This window comes from Neolamprologus multifasciatus, chromosome 13, assembly GCF_963576455.1.
Source record: "Neolamprologus multifasciatus chromosome 13, fNeoMul1.2, whole genome shotgun sequence".
NCBI lineage: Eukaryota > Metazoa > Chordata > Actinopteri > Cichliformes > Cichlidae > Neolamprologus > Neolamprologus multifasciatus.
The window spans coordinates 24,506,624-24,525,648 of NC_140451.1; the positions used below are offsets into that span (position 1 = coordinate 24,506,624).

Sequence of the window (19,025 nt, forward strand, 5' to 3'; positions counted from 1 at the left end):
ACACATTAGCTGCTGCACACATATATGCATGTTCACACACAGACACACACACACAGACACACACTATCGAAAGAGCAATTACAGTTCACATCTGAGTTTAGCCCCGTCACACCTGCAGCCACAAAGAGACTTTAACCAACTGTTCTTTTGTTTAGCAGATTTCTCCCTCAAAAGAGAAAGTGAACACACAGACACACAGACACCTACTTGCTTTGAATAAACAAATAGAGGCATAAACAGTTTAAAGCTTAGGCCGATCACGTTGTGCTCCTCCTGCTGTTCTAGCTAGAACGGCAAGACTTCCTGCTGTGTATGAAATCGTTCACTCACCCACTTCACTGTTCACTGTACAGGGAGTGCATACGAAAACAGGCAGATTGTTTGTGTTTTTTAAGCCAAATGAAGAAGGAGTATTCCATATTACCTCTCCTGTACAACCAGTTAGGGCTGAAATATTATATTACATATATATTCTGAGATTATTATTTTTTAATTAATCCAAGGCTGATGCTTTCAGTGCCTCTGTGAATGATTTCTGTTATATAAATTGTTTGTGTGTGTGTTTTTTGTTTCAGTCTCTAAAATACTCATTCCAGACTAAAGACCGCCTCTGTTTCGTCATGGAGTATGTGAATGGAGGAGAGGTAAGAGACGCACACATTTGTGATGGATGTGCTGTGTGTGGTTTCTCATGTTTGTGTTACTACTTTAAAGAGCCGGTTAAACCACATTTCCACCACAATAACTGTCGGCGAGTTACTTTCTCACAGTAACTGTCTTATGGTATGTAAACAGATACATTCCTGGATCTGTTATCTTAATTTTCATTTCAGTTTTTATATATCAGGGTTGTTACAAGTGTTTTAAATCATATTTAATCACTCTCCAGATGCCAGTGTTCAGCCAAACTAAAAGAGACTGGATTTAAATTGTAAATTAGTTGTTTTTGTGAATATTATTATTTCAAAGACAATTTCCTAAACAGTTTTTTGGGTTCATAAATGTCTCACAGATGAATGCAGAATATGTTGTAATTGTATGTGCAAAGCTGCAGCAGCAGTGCCGGGAATGATCGGTTGAACGTGCAAACACTGAAGAAGTGGCTAAAGTTTTGCTTTTGGATTGCTTTCTAACACGGTTAATTTTCCAACCAACTGGCCTCTCACTTGCCTTCTCGCCTCTCTTTTCTGTACTCTCCTTCTCCTGCGTGCGTCTATTTATGAACACACCTATGGGGAGGACACAGCCAGAATGACAGTCTGAGATGAAATGAGTTTGGATTCCCCCACTTTTCCATTTCTCAGATTTTTAATCGGGCCGTTTTTGCAATCTTGGTTCATTCCCTTAGTGTAACTGTCACCTGCTCCCCTCCCAGCTAGTTAAGCAGTTCAGCCAGCACCAGGCCTGAGCAGAACACACACACACACACACACACACACACACACACACACACACACACACACACACACACACACACACACACACTTACCCTGAGAACACAAGCACAGACACAAACAAAAGGCACACATACTTAGACAAACACACGCAGCAAATTTTTACCTCAACGGACAAATTGTGACCACACATGCCTCACACACACCACACACACACACCGAACCCATTACAAACCTGCCACAGTCACAGCTGCCAGTACACTGATGAAGGCCCACCTGTCGTGTTACCCCCTCTCACCACAGCTTCAACACATACACACACACACATGCACACACTTGCACACAAACAGACACCATTCGAGCAAGGTGGTCTGTGAGGATCACTCCAGTGGCCATTATGCAAACCTCCCTGAACAATTAATGGGGAGATATGTGCCCTTTGGCCTCATGGGTAATTTGTACGACTCGACTGTTGCGGCACAGCAGGCTGATGTCAGTTCGGTGCCACATGTGTAGCTGTGTGACAGTGAGAACTTGACAACTGACAGCGAAGGAGAAAGTAAGTGAGGAAGGGAATGTGAGGTGAGCCATTTAAAAGGAAGACAGAAGAGGTCAAACCACGGGGGGGGGGGGGGGGGGGGGGGGGGGGGGGTTGTACTCTTTAAAGTATGAAAATAAGCCTTGTGCCAAAAACAGAGAACGGTGGATATGAGAATGGAGCAAATGAAGACGGAGGCTCAGGGGGCAAGGCCAGTTAGGCCACTAATGAGTACTGCACCGTAGGCAGTCGGGGGGCTGTTGGCGACAGCGGCAGTCGGCCTGTCTTTAACTAGACTGGTGTATTGATTAAACCCTTGATTTGGCCCCCATCGCCGAACTCCACGCCAGCACCGTGCCAACCTAGCCCAGAGGGTAACGTGGAAGAGGTATGCGTGTCTGTGTATGTGTAGTGAGAAGGGGGTGTGGGGGGGGGGCCACTAGATGAGGCGCCAGCTGCCGAGCGCCTCCACCCGCCGTCCTCTGAGACCCCCCCACACACATGCACCCCTCACACACACACACGCGCGCGTACACACACCCCACTCACCCTCCCCTCCGCTATCTATCATCTCAATATGGTGCGGGCAGCCAGTTTGTGTTGTGCTAATTTCCTCCAATAAATCAGTAATTATTGCTGTGCCGTCCCTGCTGTCTCTCCCCCTTCTCTCTCCCCCGCCCTCTCTCTGTTCTCTCCCTCTCACCCGCTCTTCCCTTCTCGTCCTTCCTCCTTTTCCCGCAGCTGTTTTTCCATTTGTCCAGAGAACGGGTGTTCTCAGAGGAGCGCACGCGCTTCTACGGCGCAGAGATTGTTTCGGCTCTCGACTACCTGCATTCAGCCAAGATTGTGTACCGGGACCTCAAGGTAAACAGAAACAGGGAGGAAAAGCAGGCTGGGGGCATGGAAGAGAGTGATCAGATATTTTAGGGAAAACTTCTTTTGTTTTTGTCCCCCCTCCCACCTCTTGTGTTTCGGTGTCCCTCCCCGTCCAGGAGAAGACGAGTGGCTCAGGATGTGTAGTAATTAAAGAGACGGACAGGGACAAACTCACACAGACATAAAGCAGCAAAGAATTGCAGGAGGCAGGGAGAGAGGGAAGGAGAGAGGTGCTGATGCCACAGAGGTAGAGAGGTAGATGGCTCCGTCTGAGTGCCTGCCTGGCAGCCTTGGCCCCAGCCCCACTCGCAGCAGCCAAGAAAACAGAAAGGAGAAAAAGCAGACAGAGAGTGAGAAAAACACTTCAGCCATTAAAATTAAAAGGTTGAGTGGCTGCACTACATGCCTGAAGTTTATTTCCCCTTTCAACTTGGTGTTTGTGTGTCTGAGTGTGTGTACTGCCACACTGTGGAGTAATACAATACAGCTTACTCGTCCCTCACTGCTTTCCTGTTCAAAGTGATAACAAGTTTGACTCCACAGTGCACAAAAAGTGTTCAGCCAGTTAATAAAGTGTCACATAATGACAAAGAGATTTTGCTTTCCTTTCAGTTGGAAAACTTAATGCTGGATAAAGATGGCCATATCAAAATCACAGATTTTGGGCTCTGCAAAGAGGGCATCACTGATGCTGCTACCATGAAGACCTTCTGTGGTACACCAGAGTACCTTGCACCTGAGGTAATGTTTTGTTTTTAAATGTGTGTATATACATTTATGCTTTTTGTCATCAGAGGGTGAATGTGAGGTGCCTGCACTGCACTGCAATGCGGTAAATAAGCACACATCCTTTGTATTTGCACCTGGATGCATGCACATCTGTAATCTTGTACAGGAGAAGAGAAACCTTTTTCTTTGATCTTCACTAATCAATCACTCACGCGTGTACCCCACGTGTGAAATTTGAAGTATAACATGATGTGTGGTGTCAGAGAATTTGATGCATTTGTTGCTTAACTTTTTCATTAAAATTCTGTTTTTATTTATAGATAAGAAGAAGAAGAGATGAGAAGCAGTTAAAGAAATTGCTAATATGTCACAGGGCACATTCCTGAGAGTTGTACTGTATAGTAGTTCTGGGCACCATGTGAAAACCATACACTGTCAGGACAATGTACGTGTAAGATATTTTTAGAGGTGCAGGATATAGAGCTCAGCCTGTTTCCACATGCGACATTGATTCAGCACAGTCATCATGAACATGTTAGGTGTTCAAAGGCCAAAAAGCAAAGGATTCAAACCACCAGATCCACAAAGGAGCGTCCACTTTTTAAACTGATTTATATAATTGATCAACAAGAGAAATCTCAGTGACTGTATGTTATGTTCCGTAAACTGAGCAGATTGACTTAGGCCTCGTAGTACATAAAAGCATCTGTGGCATCCACAGGCGGCCTATCCATTAGGCAGCTTTTCTGCAGTGCTCAGGGTTCCACCAGGAAGGCCCCTGTGAACTGTGAGACTCATGTTGCCCACTGCACAGTTTCTGTTTATCTAACAACAGCCCTGGCTGATTAATTTAACTACCGGAATTATTACTGAGCTTTGATAAATGGGTGCCTGCAGGGTAGGTTCATAAAGAACCTGTAGGAGCCACACATACAGTATCCTTTACTGCATTACAAAAATACATTGTTAATAGCAAAATGTATTTCTAAGTATTGAAACACAATGAAAGAGAGGTCATTCTGTGTTTCGTTATCATGAATTATCTTTTTGTTTCAGTTATGTGTCTGGTTGAGGCGGAGCTAATGCGCTCAGTACACTTGAATCACAAAGTGATGATCCAGAGACTCTCTCCCGACCCGTTACCCATAACACTCATGAGGGTGTTAGGAGTCTTCTTATAGTGGGATTTATGTATGTACAGTTTCATTTGCAAATTTCACAGGCAACCAATTTCCATAATATCAGGGTGAACAGTAAATATGCAGTTTTTGCGTGCGAAGCAGGGTGTTGGTTGAATTGGAAAAGGGCAAAGCACGGTTCCTCTCACACACACACACACACAAAAACACACGCAAACACACAGCGCTACGATCTTGTAATCATTTTTTTCAACCATCCGCTGTCCAGTCATCAGCTCTGCCTCACTCGAAGGCCAGCAGATCAACTGCAGAGAGTGTTGCACGACTGTGGGTGGTGGAAGCAGAGCGATGGTGATGTGGAGATGAAGGCAGGAGGGGAGAGGCATAGTATATATCCCACTCAAAAAAGTATGGAGGACAATTTGGCGCAGCATTTTGTGCTTCTTTTTTTTTTTTTAGTCCCTTCCTTTGCGTGCCAAAAGCTGATTGGAGGCTGTTGGTTATTTTTCACAGGATGTGCGTCTGTGTGTATTTATGTGTGTGTGTGCGCGCGCGCCTGTGTGCGCTGTGTGTGTGTGATTGCAGTAGAAAGTGCAGGCTAAAGCGAGGCAGATGGCGGCAGATGGGCGAGGTTGGAGGAAGGTGCTCGGAAAAAACCTGGAAATCTACACCACCGCCGCCGCCACTCGCCCGCCCGCAAGCTCTGCTCGCCCGCCCGCGTGTAAAAATAACACAGTTTGCTCGGAGCCAAGTTACAGAGATGCAAAGTAGCCGGGATAAAACAGAGAAAGGGGGGATGGGGGTTGAAGACAGAGGAAGATGAGAAGGGAGAGAAAATATTTCAGGGTTACAGGAGTGAAATTCAGACAGTTCCTGTGTTTGCCGTCAGTGAAAAGGGCAGATGAGAAGTGAATAAAGAGGGTTTCTGTCTGCTGCGAGCCTGAAGAACACACAAACAGATACTGCAGCAACGCAACGCTGAATAATTCTTCATCCAAACTCGTAAAGAATTAGATTGAAGTGTTATCGTTTGTTTCAAGGGAAGTCAACAATTAAAAAAAAGATTAATGTAAGATTAATAAAGAATAAGCAGTGTAAGATCCTCGCAAAGGGATGGAACGGGATCAGAGAAAACACATGGAGAGTGTTTTTTTCCTTTTCTTTTTTGTGCGTTTGACACATTTCTTTGTGGCAAATTTGAAAGTGTTAAAGGGAATGGATTTGGGCCTTTTTCCATTTATTTGTATGTGTTTGTTTTTATTTTGTTTGTATGTTGTATATGTTGGGTATTATTGCGACTCCTTTTCTATTGTAAATGTTTCACAAACATAGCGGCACAGTCAGCGTATTTCAAAATGTTAGCACAGTGACAGCACAAATTCATTTCCAAGTGATGACACTTTGGAGATGGAAGGCCTCTGTCTGATACCCACAATATGGGATAGTATGTTCACAGTATATGAACTGTGTATGTGGATGTGTGTTTGTGTTTCCTGCTGGGTATCTGGGCTGGTACAGCCTCAGGCTGTGTGTGCCCATCCCGTCCCATCTAGCCCTGTCCAGGCTGCCAAAGCCCTCATCCTGCGATCGGCAGCTAGCTGCCACATGGCTGCCACTATGGGGACCAGGACAGGACAGGACCTTCTCCATCACTGCTGCTTTAAATCACTCTCCTCTCCTCCTTCTCTTCTTCGCATCCTCTCCTCCTCTTCCTCTCCTCCTTCTTTCCTCCTCTCCTCTCCTCCTTCTTTCCTCTCCTCTCCTCTCGATTTGTCCCATTTGTTTCTTCCTGTCTTGTCCTATTTATTTGCCCTGCCTCTTTTTAAATTATACACATAACCACACATGCCATAAACACACACACACACGCATACACACTCCAGTGCCTCCATGCCTCGGGCTGTGGGGCATCATTCTGGCTCTGTGTGGATTAATCTGCTCCCTGCCTGCAACCGAGCTGCCACCACTTTCTTTAGTCCCAGGACACACGGACACACCATTACACACACTGTTACAGACACTGACAAGCGCATACATATACATGCCTAACTGGACACGTTGATTAGTTTGCATTTCTGTACCTTTTTTGTACAAAGATGCAAAATCAGCCTCGTAAGCTGCTCTGAATTTCATAAACTGTTCCGTGTGTGTGTGTGTGTGTGTGTGTGTGTGTGTGTGTGTGTGTGTGTGTCCTCGAGCTGCAGGAACTGAAACAACACCAAACATCTCACACTCAAAACTTTATGAATTTGATGAGGATGGATAAATATTCCATCTGCTGTGTGTGTGCGTGTGTGTGTCTTGCAGTCTCCCAGCAGTCTAAGCCAGTGTTATCCCTCCAGCCGTACCAGTCAGTAATATATCTGGAGCTGGCGGTGTGTTTCATTCCCCCAGCTCTTCTCTGCAGCTGCCAACTGGGTGACCAGCTTAATTCTCACCCAAACACACATTCACACATAAAATAGCACTCATAAGTCTCTTATTCACTTCCACGTACTGTACATGTTGACTTGCACACATTGAAGCAGTCCGCCTGCATCATTAGCAGTTTAGTGTCAAGTGCATGAGCTCAGTCAGTTAATGACCAGTTTCCGTGGTATTGAACTGCTGTAGAAACTCACAGGCAGCTGTTTGGTGTGTTCCTCGTATTCTTTTTTTTTTCCTTCCCTGCGTGGTGCACTGTGACATTTGAATTCAGCCGTCTCATCTAATTGTAGAGCTGGAAAGAAACTTCCAAGTAAAATGTATTCAAAATAGGCATATTGCATATTTTCTGCCTGCCTTCACGGCATTTTAGGCTGTGGTTACTTTAAATGACAGCAACTCTGTTTATTTAAAATGCAGAAATATGCTAAATAAAACTAGATTTTGCTTCCTCGGGTTTCCTCATACAGTTGATTATATCACATCCGTAACATTGAACTGATACATTTAGAGTGGTATGGCTTAATTTTAGACACTGTTTTCACCTTTTAACACTGCTAATAAGGCCTATGTGAACATCAAAGCACAATTTGCAATTAGTATGCATCAACGTTTTTTTGTTGTTGTTTTTTAAAGTTTATTAAAAGTTTTGATATGTGACTGTGTTTTCTGTTTAATATGAGCCAGTTATGTATTTATGACACCTGTCCTTCCAGCATCTGCCACACAATGTCTGGTGTTAGTTCAGAGTGGAGTATATGTTTTTAAATATTCTGATATTATTAAATTCACTGTGTAATTGTTTCATGTCATTTTAATTAGTGGCAGTACAAACAGGCCTTTTGTGAACGTTTTAGTCTCTGTTAGCGTGTGCTCATGTCCACCCTGACTGGTCCATTATTAACAGTGAGTGAGATGTTGTTATTATTGGCGAGATGTACAACATATGCTGTTCTGGCTGCTCTCCAGCCCTGTCTGTTTGTCAGTCACACGCACATACACACACACGTGCAACACATGCACACACTTGTACTCATCATGTTAATAAGCTTATTATGTTAATGAGGGCCTCAACAGCACCTGAAATACCTCTCTTCTTGTTTATGCCTCCTTCTCTTCTCCTTCTCCCTTCCAGAGGTTTGCAGAGCGGAACATGAGGGGATGAAAGAGAGGAGAGCGAGTGAGGGAAGGCATGATTAGAGGATGGAGAAGGCAGGATAAGACAGGATGGAGAGGACAGTGCAAGGAAGGCAGGAAGGGATGAAGAGTAGGAAGGCGGCCCAAACGCGAGATTTAGATATAAAAGTGACTTACTAAACAGTACAATTTTCCTTAAAACACACACAAATAGACATGAAACACAGCAGTTTACCATGCAGTACTTGTGCCACCCAGCTTGGAGGTTGGTGTGGCCCTGACTTGGACTGGAGGCTGTTCCTGCCTTTTCCATCCAGGGACATTCTTGTCTGTCACTGCCAGGAGAGCTTAGTGTGCCAGGGAGAGCTGGCAGCAACCGGGGGGGGCATCTGGTAGGCCACGCCAACACGCTGACTTTCCTACTGTAACAGGAGCCTCTGAAGACCTGCCATCCCATAATATTTGCCTCTGTACGTGGCTGTGTATTGAGAGAGGTGGGGGCTGTCGTCTACACCTTAGTCCTTGATAACTGTGCAGCAACTTCTGTTCATCTCAGACAACTTTTTGGTTTTATTCATCCCTGGAGCCTAATGGCATATTGACTGTCCTTTGGTGCCGTTCCTCGCTCATCTGTTTATTCAATGGATACCTTAAGCGGTCAATATTGTCCAATAAAATAAATGCAGACGTTCACTAGAAAAAGCAGATGCCCAATAAAACTAATGGTCCCATTTTAAAAGACAGAAATTTCGTATCTTTGTGTTTGCTCCTCAGGTCCTGGAGGACAATGACTACGGTCGAGCGGTGGACTGGTGGGGTCTGGGTGTTGTGACGTACGAGATGATGTGCGGTCGCCTGCCTTTCTACAACCAAGACCACGAGAAGCTGTTTGAGCTCATCCTCATGGAGGACATCAAGTTCCCGCGCACTCTGTCAGCTGACGCAAAGTCCCTGCTGTCTGGCCTGCTCTTCAAAGATCCGAACAAACGGTGTGTGTCGAAGCTTTTTTTTGTTTTGTTTTACTTTCACATGAAATCAAATTTATTCAGTAATGTGAAGCGGGTCCTCTGTTAGAAATACTATTTTGATGTCAAATAAATCTCTTTATTCGTATCACCATGTCAGCAAAATTTAAATTTTTACTTTGTATCACCAATATGGCCCGGTACTGACTTAATACAAGATATTAACAGATCTGGTGAATTGACAACCACCGGCAAAAGTGGGAAAAGTTGGGAAGTTGATTCATATTTGTGCCCTTTGTGTAAAGTTATTTTTCAGTTACTACCTTCAGACACACAGAGGAGACAAACTTTAGTTATTTTGCTATATAAACAAAAAACACCCACTACTTTTAGTGTACAGCCACTAATCATACGAATATAGAGATGTGCTGATTCTTACTGATGTTTTAATGGGCAAAGCCTTTCATTCTGTAGATCACTGATTAGCCACCATTTGTCGATATAGCAGCAGTAAGAGACGCCATATAGAAAATTGTAGAAATCTTTCTTACATTCTGTTCACGCTGTGCTGTTCATTTCTTACTGCTTTTGTCACTTCTGCTTCTAACAATCCTGTCTTCACCTGTCCTCTGCCCTAGGCTCGGAGGAGGGCCAGATGATGCTAAAGAAATAATGAGACACAGTTTTTTCTCTGGTATTGACTGGCAGGATGTCTACGATAAAAAGGTATAGTTTGCATGTCTAATTAAACATAATAGGACTGTAGAAAATAATGTATTCAACTTATTAAGACAGGCAGCTGTAAAGAGCACAGTGTTACAGAGATGTGTGACTTTGTATCCTGTGCATGTGTTTCTCATATAACACCATCAGGTGAGAGTCAGGTGGCATCACTTAAGCAGCTTTACAGGTGTCAAGCCTCCTCATTTGACTTTTTTTAAAAAGTTGTTTTGTTCTGTTACAGAGTTTAGTAGAGTCCAGTGATTGAAAAGCATAAAAGTTAACTACTATTTATAGGGTTTTATAGTAATGATGTAAAGACAAGACACTCTGGATCTGAGGCTCGGATGTTAACTATGAATAATAACTGTGGTGAAAGGAGGATTTTGGTGGATTTATTTCTTCTTCTTCCTGGCCTTTTTTTCCCTGACTTTTAGTTACTGGAATTTTTATGTCTGTCAGTCTGGAACAACAACAACGACCACTGCTGTTATTTACAATCTGATGTGATCTCTTCGCATCTCTGTCCCAGCTCGTTCCTCCGTTCAAGCCTCAGGTGACGTCGGAGACAGACACCAGATACTTTGATGAGGAGTTCACAGCTCAGACCATCACAATCACCCCACCAGAGAAATGTGAGTGTCTCCTGCCTCTTTCTTTTCACATGAACAAATAAGTCAAGAATAAAATTTGACTAAATCACAAATTTTGTTGTTTTTTTTTTTTACAAAGCTGCAGATATTGTCCTTGGACATAATGGTGAAATAAACAAACACGCCATTCTCTGTTGTCGGGTGTTTAATACGTGTCAGGATTTCTGTAAAATGTTAGTGGTGAAATTACAGCGTTTACTCAAACAGATGACTGTTTCACACTGTGGAACAAACACCTTTGTCTGTTTATTCGAGTGTCTCTGTGTTAGTCCTCCGGCCACATGCAGCTCTTCAGGGCTTCTGGGATACAGATCGTGCTTTTAAAATCATTTAACGCTGTATTATACATGACGGGAACTGATGTGAGGTTCCACTTGTTTGTAGGTCACATGTTGGTAGAATGAAACTGGCACATCAGAAACTTACTTTTTAATTGTTTAACTCGACAGTAACAGAGAAGATGATCAGATGAAAGTGAGAAGTTGTATATTTCCTGATTGATGTCATGTATTAATACAAATGAACTGTGTTATATAGTAAATGCTTTAAAAATGACCTCTGAATCTATACTTTTCATATTTTTTTCTTAGTCGATGAGGATGGGATGGACTGTCTGGACAACGAGAGACGACCACACTTCCCGCAGTTCTCGTACTCTGCCAGCGGTCGGGAATGAACTGTCCATCACAGTGACATCATCACAGCTGGTCTCTGAGGCCATCACTGTGGGCGCAAAGAGACCTACAGCTTTGGACCAACCCAGAACAACCATGACTTGAAGGATTTTTGCCCTTTTCCTCTTCCTCGTTATCTGTTTTTCACCTCTCCAGTGTGCTTCTTTTCTCTCTCTCTCTCTTTTTTAATTCTCCCCAATCCCTCCTTAGAAAAAACCTTCAGGCGAAATTACGGTCTAATCCTGCACTGCAACCCCAGGTGATCCGAACTGTGATGTGATCAGTTGTTATGTAATGACCCTTTAATGATGGGAGCACCTCCGGTGGCCTGCTGTGCTTTGACGTGTGTCGGGCCTGCCAAACTCTAAAAATGAACATCTCTGATGCACTTAGACAACAGCTGATGCATTTCTAAGGAGACGTTTTTGTGGCTTCTTTATCCGTGGGACGGAAACACTCGAATCATTCAAAACCCAAACTGCCATTACCAGTTGTATCTCAGGCTTTTGCAGACAGGTCAGATTTGAAATCCTCAGTTACATAATTCTGGGATTTATTGAGGCTGCCTGGCATCGAGGAAGCAGTTGTCACCAGTGAGCAGAATCCTACACACCTCATGTTGTCGAGCAGGATTTGACTCAGGTTTTGCTCAGTGCAAGTCATTATCATCGTTGCTGCTATTTCAACTACTACAACAACTATTACAGGTACCGCTGTTCCTACTGCTCTTATACTATTACTGCTACTACTAAAACCCGGTGCTACAATACTGGCTAAATGCTGCTGATCATTATACAAGCGCCAGCAAAACATGAACCCCACTTATGCTTATACAGGTGCAGAACAGCTGCTGCTCCTGATGCACAGCTCTTACACATCAGCTCTGTAGATCAAACGCGTGTCATGTGTGTCTGTGTGCGTGTTTAAGGTCCAGTTATGGGTTTGTGTTTTAAGATCGCATCTCAAAGCACAGCAGTTCAGAAGGATGTGACTCTCAAACCATGAGCTTTACTACATAACCTACAGTGCAAGATGGTCGATGCATATATTACTGCAGAGGTGAAAACAGCTGGTTTGAATGTTCCCCCCCAATTTTTTTTTCTTTTTTAGTTTTCAGTCTCGCTGAGTTTAAATCTCCGAAAGGGAAAACAAAAGCAAAACGGTACTTTTGTTTCGACGATGGAAAGCTTTACTGTGACGCATCGTTATAGCGGCTGTTGGATCCATGTGGCTGTACCTCTGTGTCTATGTGCAGGAAAGGGAACCTGAAGAAAGGAGCAGATTCAGCACAGAGCAAAAAAAAAAAAAAAGTCTGAGATGGCAGGGTGAGTGCAGCGATGAGAAAAAAAATCAGGAAAGATGTGAAATATTTATAATGTGATAAGGAGCCGTGAGGTAACAGGTATAAAAAGTATATATGTTTCGTGAGGAGGTACACGTCAACTGTTATGGGTTTACAAGAATCACAGCAATGGTTATAATATATATATGTTTTATTTATTGTTCTACTCATCAGTTTTATATTTAACTTTTTCTATTGTTATTACATTATTCTAGAAAGAAATATATTGTTATTTCTTAGGGCTGAGAGGGAAAAAAAAGCACCTCAAGAAACAAAAATGGCTGAAGAATGTAGGAGGGAAAGCAGATAGCCTTCCTGCTCCATTTGTTTTTTTGTTTTAATGTTTTCGTGTTGTTATGTGACCAAAATGTGACAGCCCAGAGGTGACAGGACATATTAAAGACGGACGACGAAAGTTTGGGAGAAACATCTAGGAATCTGCATAATTATCTCAATGAGATGTCAGATATGAAGACTAGTAGATGTTGCTCATATTTATTCTTATTACAGGTGTGTGTCGGTGATGGTTGAGGCACAGTCGGGTGAGAAAGACAAAGTGGAAGTTGAGCAGAAGGATAACAAGTGCAGCACAAAAGGCTGAGTGTAAGGCTTTAGCTGTAAGTGTTTTGAGGAGAGAGGTGAGTTAGCACTCGGTTAAGAAATGTATGTTTGAAGGCGAGTCGTCGTGTTCCTGTCGGTTCTTTGGATGTTTAGAAGATCAAGTTTATTTAAAGATCAGGTCCTTACCACTAAACCATCCCCGCACTCTTCTGTCTATAACGTGCGCCGTCATTTCTCCCTTGTGGACTTTTCTTTGTTTCCAGTCGTCACGTTGTCGTATGTCTTCCAGTCTGACCAACAAGATTTGAAAGTCCCCTCAAAGTCACTGTCTTCAAATGGCCGGTAAGCCTTACGGTTTAGCTCAGAACAAGTCAAAGCCGTTGACACCCAGCATTTCTGAGACAAAAAAATATATATATTGCCAGATGTGAGGTAATATATTTTTAAAATTTTAAAATAGCGACATGTTCATCTTGTGGGGGAGATGTCACCTTCAGTGTCAGGATGACGGATTAAAAGAGTACCAGGGGATGTGCTCTTATTAGCCGTGGAAAACTGTATTCCACTTTATTTATTTGAATGTTTTTATCTTTATTGATGGATAACTTGAATTTATTTTCTATTTAATTTATTTAATGTTGTTTTGGCGTTTAGCAGTGAGGGGATGTAGCTGTGTTTCAACACTTTGTGCTAGAAATAAATGTCTCCTTTTTTTTTTTTTCCCATTTCCAGATATACAACAAATTACCTGTTTTTCCGCTGCTCTGAAGTCCATATGCTTTACTGTTGCACATCCATTAAACCGCTACTAGGCGCTTTATGGCAGAAAGTATAAAAGGATGGCGCTGGCCTGCAAGCTGTAGTCCTCCTCTGTCCGCTTCACCAGTCCTGAGTCAAAGTGGCACTCAGAACTCTTATGAAAAATACTGCTCTGTGATCGATTGAGCCTGTCTGGCACGGCTGAAGCGAAATGAGTACAAATCCCACCCAGCTGGCACCCTCGACAGGCTCAAGCAAACACTCCCCAAGTATTTGGAAGGATTTCAGCTTTGATTTGACCCAGGTCTGCGAGCGACTGAGGAGTTCTAGCTGCATGTGCACGCTTAACGCCAAAAATCATTAGAAACCAGAGTTCATAAAATATCGCTTTGTAGCTTCGGCCATAGCACTTTCAACACCCATCACTTTTTATATGACTCAGAGGAGTCTGGTTCAGCTTTGCTTTAAAGGAAGACTTTTAGCTTGTTTTTTTATGTTTGTAAGGAAATGAGGATTTTTCAAAACACATCTCCCCCTCCATCTACAACCACTAGCTTTGATGTTGCTCTGATGTTGAGAGTTGGCGAGACTGGATGAAGTGTACTGTGAACTGGGCTCAGTTGGAATTTTTAGTAAATTGGTCAGTGTTTGTTTAAAAAAACAAATCCACTGATCAGCCGTGGCACTGATGTCCCAGATTCCTGCTCTGATTCGCAAAGTTTTTTTCAACAGTAAGCCGCCAACTCTCCCACACTCCATCCTCGATGGATACAGGTCCATGTAGTGACAGCAATGATATCAGAGTCTGACTGTGAGGTCAGAGATCATAAAAAAAGAAGAGAGGGTTTCCTCTGACTTTTAATAGGGGGGAAGGTAACGCTTTGTAACACACTTTGTCAGTGTGGAACAGCAAATCAGTCGTGGACACGTGGCTCAGTTCTTAAACTGAATGCAGAAATTCATTGTTCCTCACAGCTTTACTGGTGACCTCAACCGTTTGAGATTTGATGCTGCGCTGATGGTGTTCCCTCTTAAAGCTGCTGCTGTTTGTACACCTATCACACAACACATAAGACCCCACTCGTGTTTCAGACATATGTAAAATTCTTTCAAGAACCGACCTCTTCCATTGTTAATGAACCCATCAGCTCTAAATGGCAAACCGCTCTCCGCCAGGTGATCAGTAAACAGCTCGAGTGTTTGGAAGGTGAAAGTGTTCGACCTCGTGTCTGCGGCAGATTCCCCCTCCCCTCTCCTCTCTCTGGTACTAGACCGCTATCATCACATTTAACATAAACAAGCATGAGATGCATTTATTTATAAACGGCAAACAGAAAAAAAACAAAACAGCAAACATGTACAAATATTACACAGTATAACTGGGTTTTGATGCCATGTCCATCCACTGTAGCTTTACAGTTGCATGAGACATTTGCGGACAGCTTCCAGCTGTTCGGCAGAGTGGGCCGCGTTTTCCCGAGTCGCTGCGCGGCCGAGGTCGTCGCCGCTCTCGTCGAAGGCACAGAGATGGCGTAGACTCTGACACGGCATTGGGGAAACTCTGGAGCGCTTCACAGAAAAGCGGATCAAACTGCCTTTTTCTGTGCTCCGTGCAGATGCAGAGCTGCTGGCCAGTGAGCCCGCCACGATGTGAAAACAACAAATTACCATCAACATGAAGCTGGTTTTTTTACTCTGTACATCCTTAGTATTTTTACACATAAAATGTATATGATAGGGATGCACATTATTTTCCTTCTTACAGACAGCTTCAATAAAGCACTATGTCAATCTGCTGCCATCGTGTCGACTTTTTGTTCGCTTTGTGGACCGCCCCGAAGTTTCAGCTCAGTCTAAACAGGGCAAAAAAACCCAATGTTCACTAAAAACTCACAAAATGAGTGTTGGGGGTGCGCCTTGCACACATCATAACAATCTTTAATATAAATCAAGTCTATGTCCAGTATGGCAGAGGTTTACAGAGGCACTTTATGCTCGAAGTTTCCCAGCAAATAAAATCCTGTAATGGAAGTAAAGTTTGGATTAGGATCTTTACAGTTTTTAATCCAGGACACTTCCTATTGGACATTGAGTTGTGCATCATGTTAGCATTTCTATATAAAGAAGTAGTACTTCAGAAAGCTCATTAGTGGACTGAGCTTTCATTTATTAAAATGGATTCTAAACTGGGAGGGAAAAAAAAAAACATACTTTGAATACTCACTTGACCTATCAATCATAATTACACTCAGTCACGAGCCAAAAAACTACCACAAAAAACCCAGTTACATGAACACAATCCACATTAATACCGAATAGAGGACATAAATATCCTCTAAGTAAACAGTTTGTTTTCCTGTTGACAAACGAACAGAACATCGTGATCCACGGAGCGATGAAGGGAAACCGGCGAGACAGACTCATGTGGACAGAGTCTCAGTTCGTCTCATGTTCGGCAGCTTGAAAGACAAACACACAACACATAGTGAGAAGTGTATGTGAACACACACAGAGGCGCGCACAAACACACCCTGTGATAATGAATCACAGCAGAATACAGACAACATGTTTTTCAGCAAATCCAGAACCAGACAGAATCATTAGTCACGAAGGGACAAATGTCTTCTTACTGGTTTTTATTCTTGGTAAACTGACAACTCTTAGCGTGCTCCCAGAGAGAAAAGACACGACTACAAATTCATTTAGTATCAGAACAGTGAGTCACACGCACAATCGCACACTCCTCTGTATGTTCGTGTGTTTGTACCTCGATGCGTAGGCTCTGCATCTCCTCGCTCAGTGTGTTTCTCTCCTGCATCAGCTGGTTCTGTTTGGCCAGCAGCTCACACACCTGCTGGGCGCTGCTCTGACAGTGACGGTCCAACTGCTGCAGCCTGCAACACACACGCACACACACACACACAATATTGACTGAAAGAGTGTGAGAAGAACGTACCCTCCTGGCTAATATAAAACCAAATGTTGTAAATATTGAAAGAGAGCTGGATCCACAAAGAGCTTTTAATATCACCGGACTTTGTTTTGATCAAGCAATCAACAGTGTTTACAGAGATACGAGTGCGGTCTAAGTTTTTCACTGAGTGCACATAGGGATGATGCAGTAGCTGAAATGTATCAAAGGACTGGATGCTGGCTAGATGTTTATATAATGACGGATATTAAAAATTCCTCTTCCAGACAGTTTTTGAAAACTATAAAGTACATTTTTTTTAAAAATGCTGACTTGAGGCATCGAGTCGATAAGCTTGGAGCTAATTTATATACAGAAGAAGTTTAGTCCAGTAGGCCGCATTATCAACCTATTGATAATTAATGAGGAAGAGTCAACAAAAAACAAACAAAAAAACACTCATCCTATGCGAAACTGGATGAAATTTTATTAAAACACTTATTCAGGGATACATTAGTGACCAAAGTTACCAGTTCATGACTCAGCTGGTGTTTCTCATCAACAGAATCAGAGTAAAATGATTATTGAAGTTGCCGTGATGCCCGCAGGCCTCAAACTTTCGTTTTTATCTAACAGCAAACACTGTAACCTGACAGACGGCTCCCTAAAAGTGCAACTACACGTCAAGTCGACGCAGCCCGCAACTATTCTGATTGGTCCGTTCAGTACTGCTGATTCCTCCTGTGAATTTAGTACGCAGAAGTCTACATCAGGCCTTACAGGCGTGTCACATTTTCCACCTCGTGGATATGCTGCACTGCAGATGTCTGCAACTGTAAACACTCCTTTGCAGAGACAGTACAAGTCAACAGCTCTGCCTGCGGTCTTCAGAGCGATATAGCAGGAATGAGTGCTCGTTATTAACTGAGTATAATCCCTGCATGAGAGACCGAGGGACACCGTGTGCTCACAGGGCAGCAGCTTGTCACTCATACAATCCTTCATTATTTTTGCTGACTTTAATGACTTTATAAGAAAACAAGCTTCACCTGGTGTTCAGTAAGACTTCAAACTAGTGATGGAGCTCATATACTCCTCAGGACTGTTTTCTCAGGTCAAAGATCAAATGAGCCAACGGTAACTTTCCGTTACACTTCTAAACAAAGTGAGTTACTAAAAGAAGTCACCCCCTGTGGGACACTGAAAGAAGAAGAAAAATGCTGTGACTTCATTTTTAGATTTTCAGACCTATAAGACACATGCATCGTTCCTACTGCTTGCTTTTTCAGGACTTCCAACATAGAGAGTGTTGTAGTATATCATTATATCACTATATCAAGATCATTACTATGGGCAACATACTGTCATACAGTTGTTGTTTTTTTAATTTAATGCTTTTTCACTCATAAATGATAATAATGAGAAAATTAACCCATAACTATAGATTGAGTTAGTGCAATAAAGTAAGATTTGATAACATGGGACAAAGTGATCAAAATACATGTTGATCATTCATTTGTTTTAGTCACTGTTTTCATCACTGCAGCGTACATTAGCATCTCTGGATATTACATCTATCTAACGGGATCATTCAAAAGTAATTAATCTTTAAAAATTACTCTGATTTTCTTGGTTATATCATCAGTCTGTCATCCTGTAGCTGTCAAAAACAGTCAGTCTGGTGAGAAAGTTGTGCGTGTGCGTGGGTGCAGTTCTGAAGTTTTGATCTTTACTACGACATCCCAATTAGTGCGTCCCTCCCTCTGACACAGCCGCTCCTGCAGACAATGAACTCTTTCACTGCACACTAGGATTAAACTCAGTGTGTGTGTGTGTGTGTGTGTGTGTGTGTGTGTGTGTGTTCCAGCTGGAGTTCAAGGATGTGTGAGAAATTGTGTGTGTCGAATGTGTGTTTGGGGGTGGTGGATGAATGTGTGTTGAGATATTTCCCACCAGCAGCCCATTATTTCCCTCATTCATCCATCCATGCTCCCCTCAAATGCAGTGGTGAACTCATTCATTTACACACACACACACACACACACACACAGATAATGAGAGCGATGTCACAGCACTGGAATGCACATTTACATATTTAACCAGCCATCTATAAAATTATACATATTTCTGTCTTCTATATGAGGAACTTTAGGATAATTTAGAGACTCTTGCACACATAAAACAATGCTTCAAAGTATTAAGT

At 42.8% G+C, this 19,025-nt stretch overlaps 2 protein-coding genes across 7 annotated transcripts in view; one reads left to right on the plus strand and one right to left on the minus strand.

Annotated features, from left to right (window-relative positions):
* Positions 1-17,138, plus strand: part of akt3a (AKT serine/threonine kinase 3a) — a 61,204-nt gene extending 44,066 nt beyond the window's left edge. For 2 of the 3 annotated variants that reach the window (XM_085183712.1, XM_085183713.1), the window contains exons 8-15: positions 576-644; positions 2,674-2,796; positions 3,421-3,549; positions 9,012-9,226; positions 9,841-9,928; positions 10,455-10,557; positions 10,655-10,681; positions 11,166-17,138. In XM_085183712.1, the coding sequence (XP_085039838.1) occupies positions 576-644; positions 2,674-2,796; positions 3,421-3,549; positions 9,012-9,226; positions 9,841-9,928; positions 10,455-10,557; positions 10,655-10,681; positions 11,166-11,251 (840 nt within the window). In that variant the 3' untranslated portion in view covers positions 11,252-17,138. The remainder of the gene's footprint in view (positions 1-575; positions 645-2,673; positions 2,797-3,420; positions 3,550-9,011; positions 9,227-9,840; positions 9,929-10,454; positions 10,558-10,654; positions 10,682-11,165) is intronic. The other variant, XM_085183714.1, reaches the window with a different exon arrangement.
* sdccag8 (SHH signaling and ciliogenesis regulator sdccag8) overlaps positions 3,556-19,025 on the minus strand; it is a 68,204-nt gene continuing 52,734 nt past the window's right edge. For 3 of the 4 annotated variants that reach the window (XM_085183711.1, XM_085183707.1, XM_085183709.1), the window contains exon 17: positions 3,556-16,805. In XM_085183711.1, coding sequence (XP_085039837.1) covers positions 16,610-16,805 — 196 coding nt within the window. In that variant the 3' untranslated portion in view covers positions 3,556-16,609. The remainder of the gene's footprint in view (positions 16,806-19,025) is intronic. The other variant, XM_085183708.1, reaches the window with a different exon arrangement.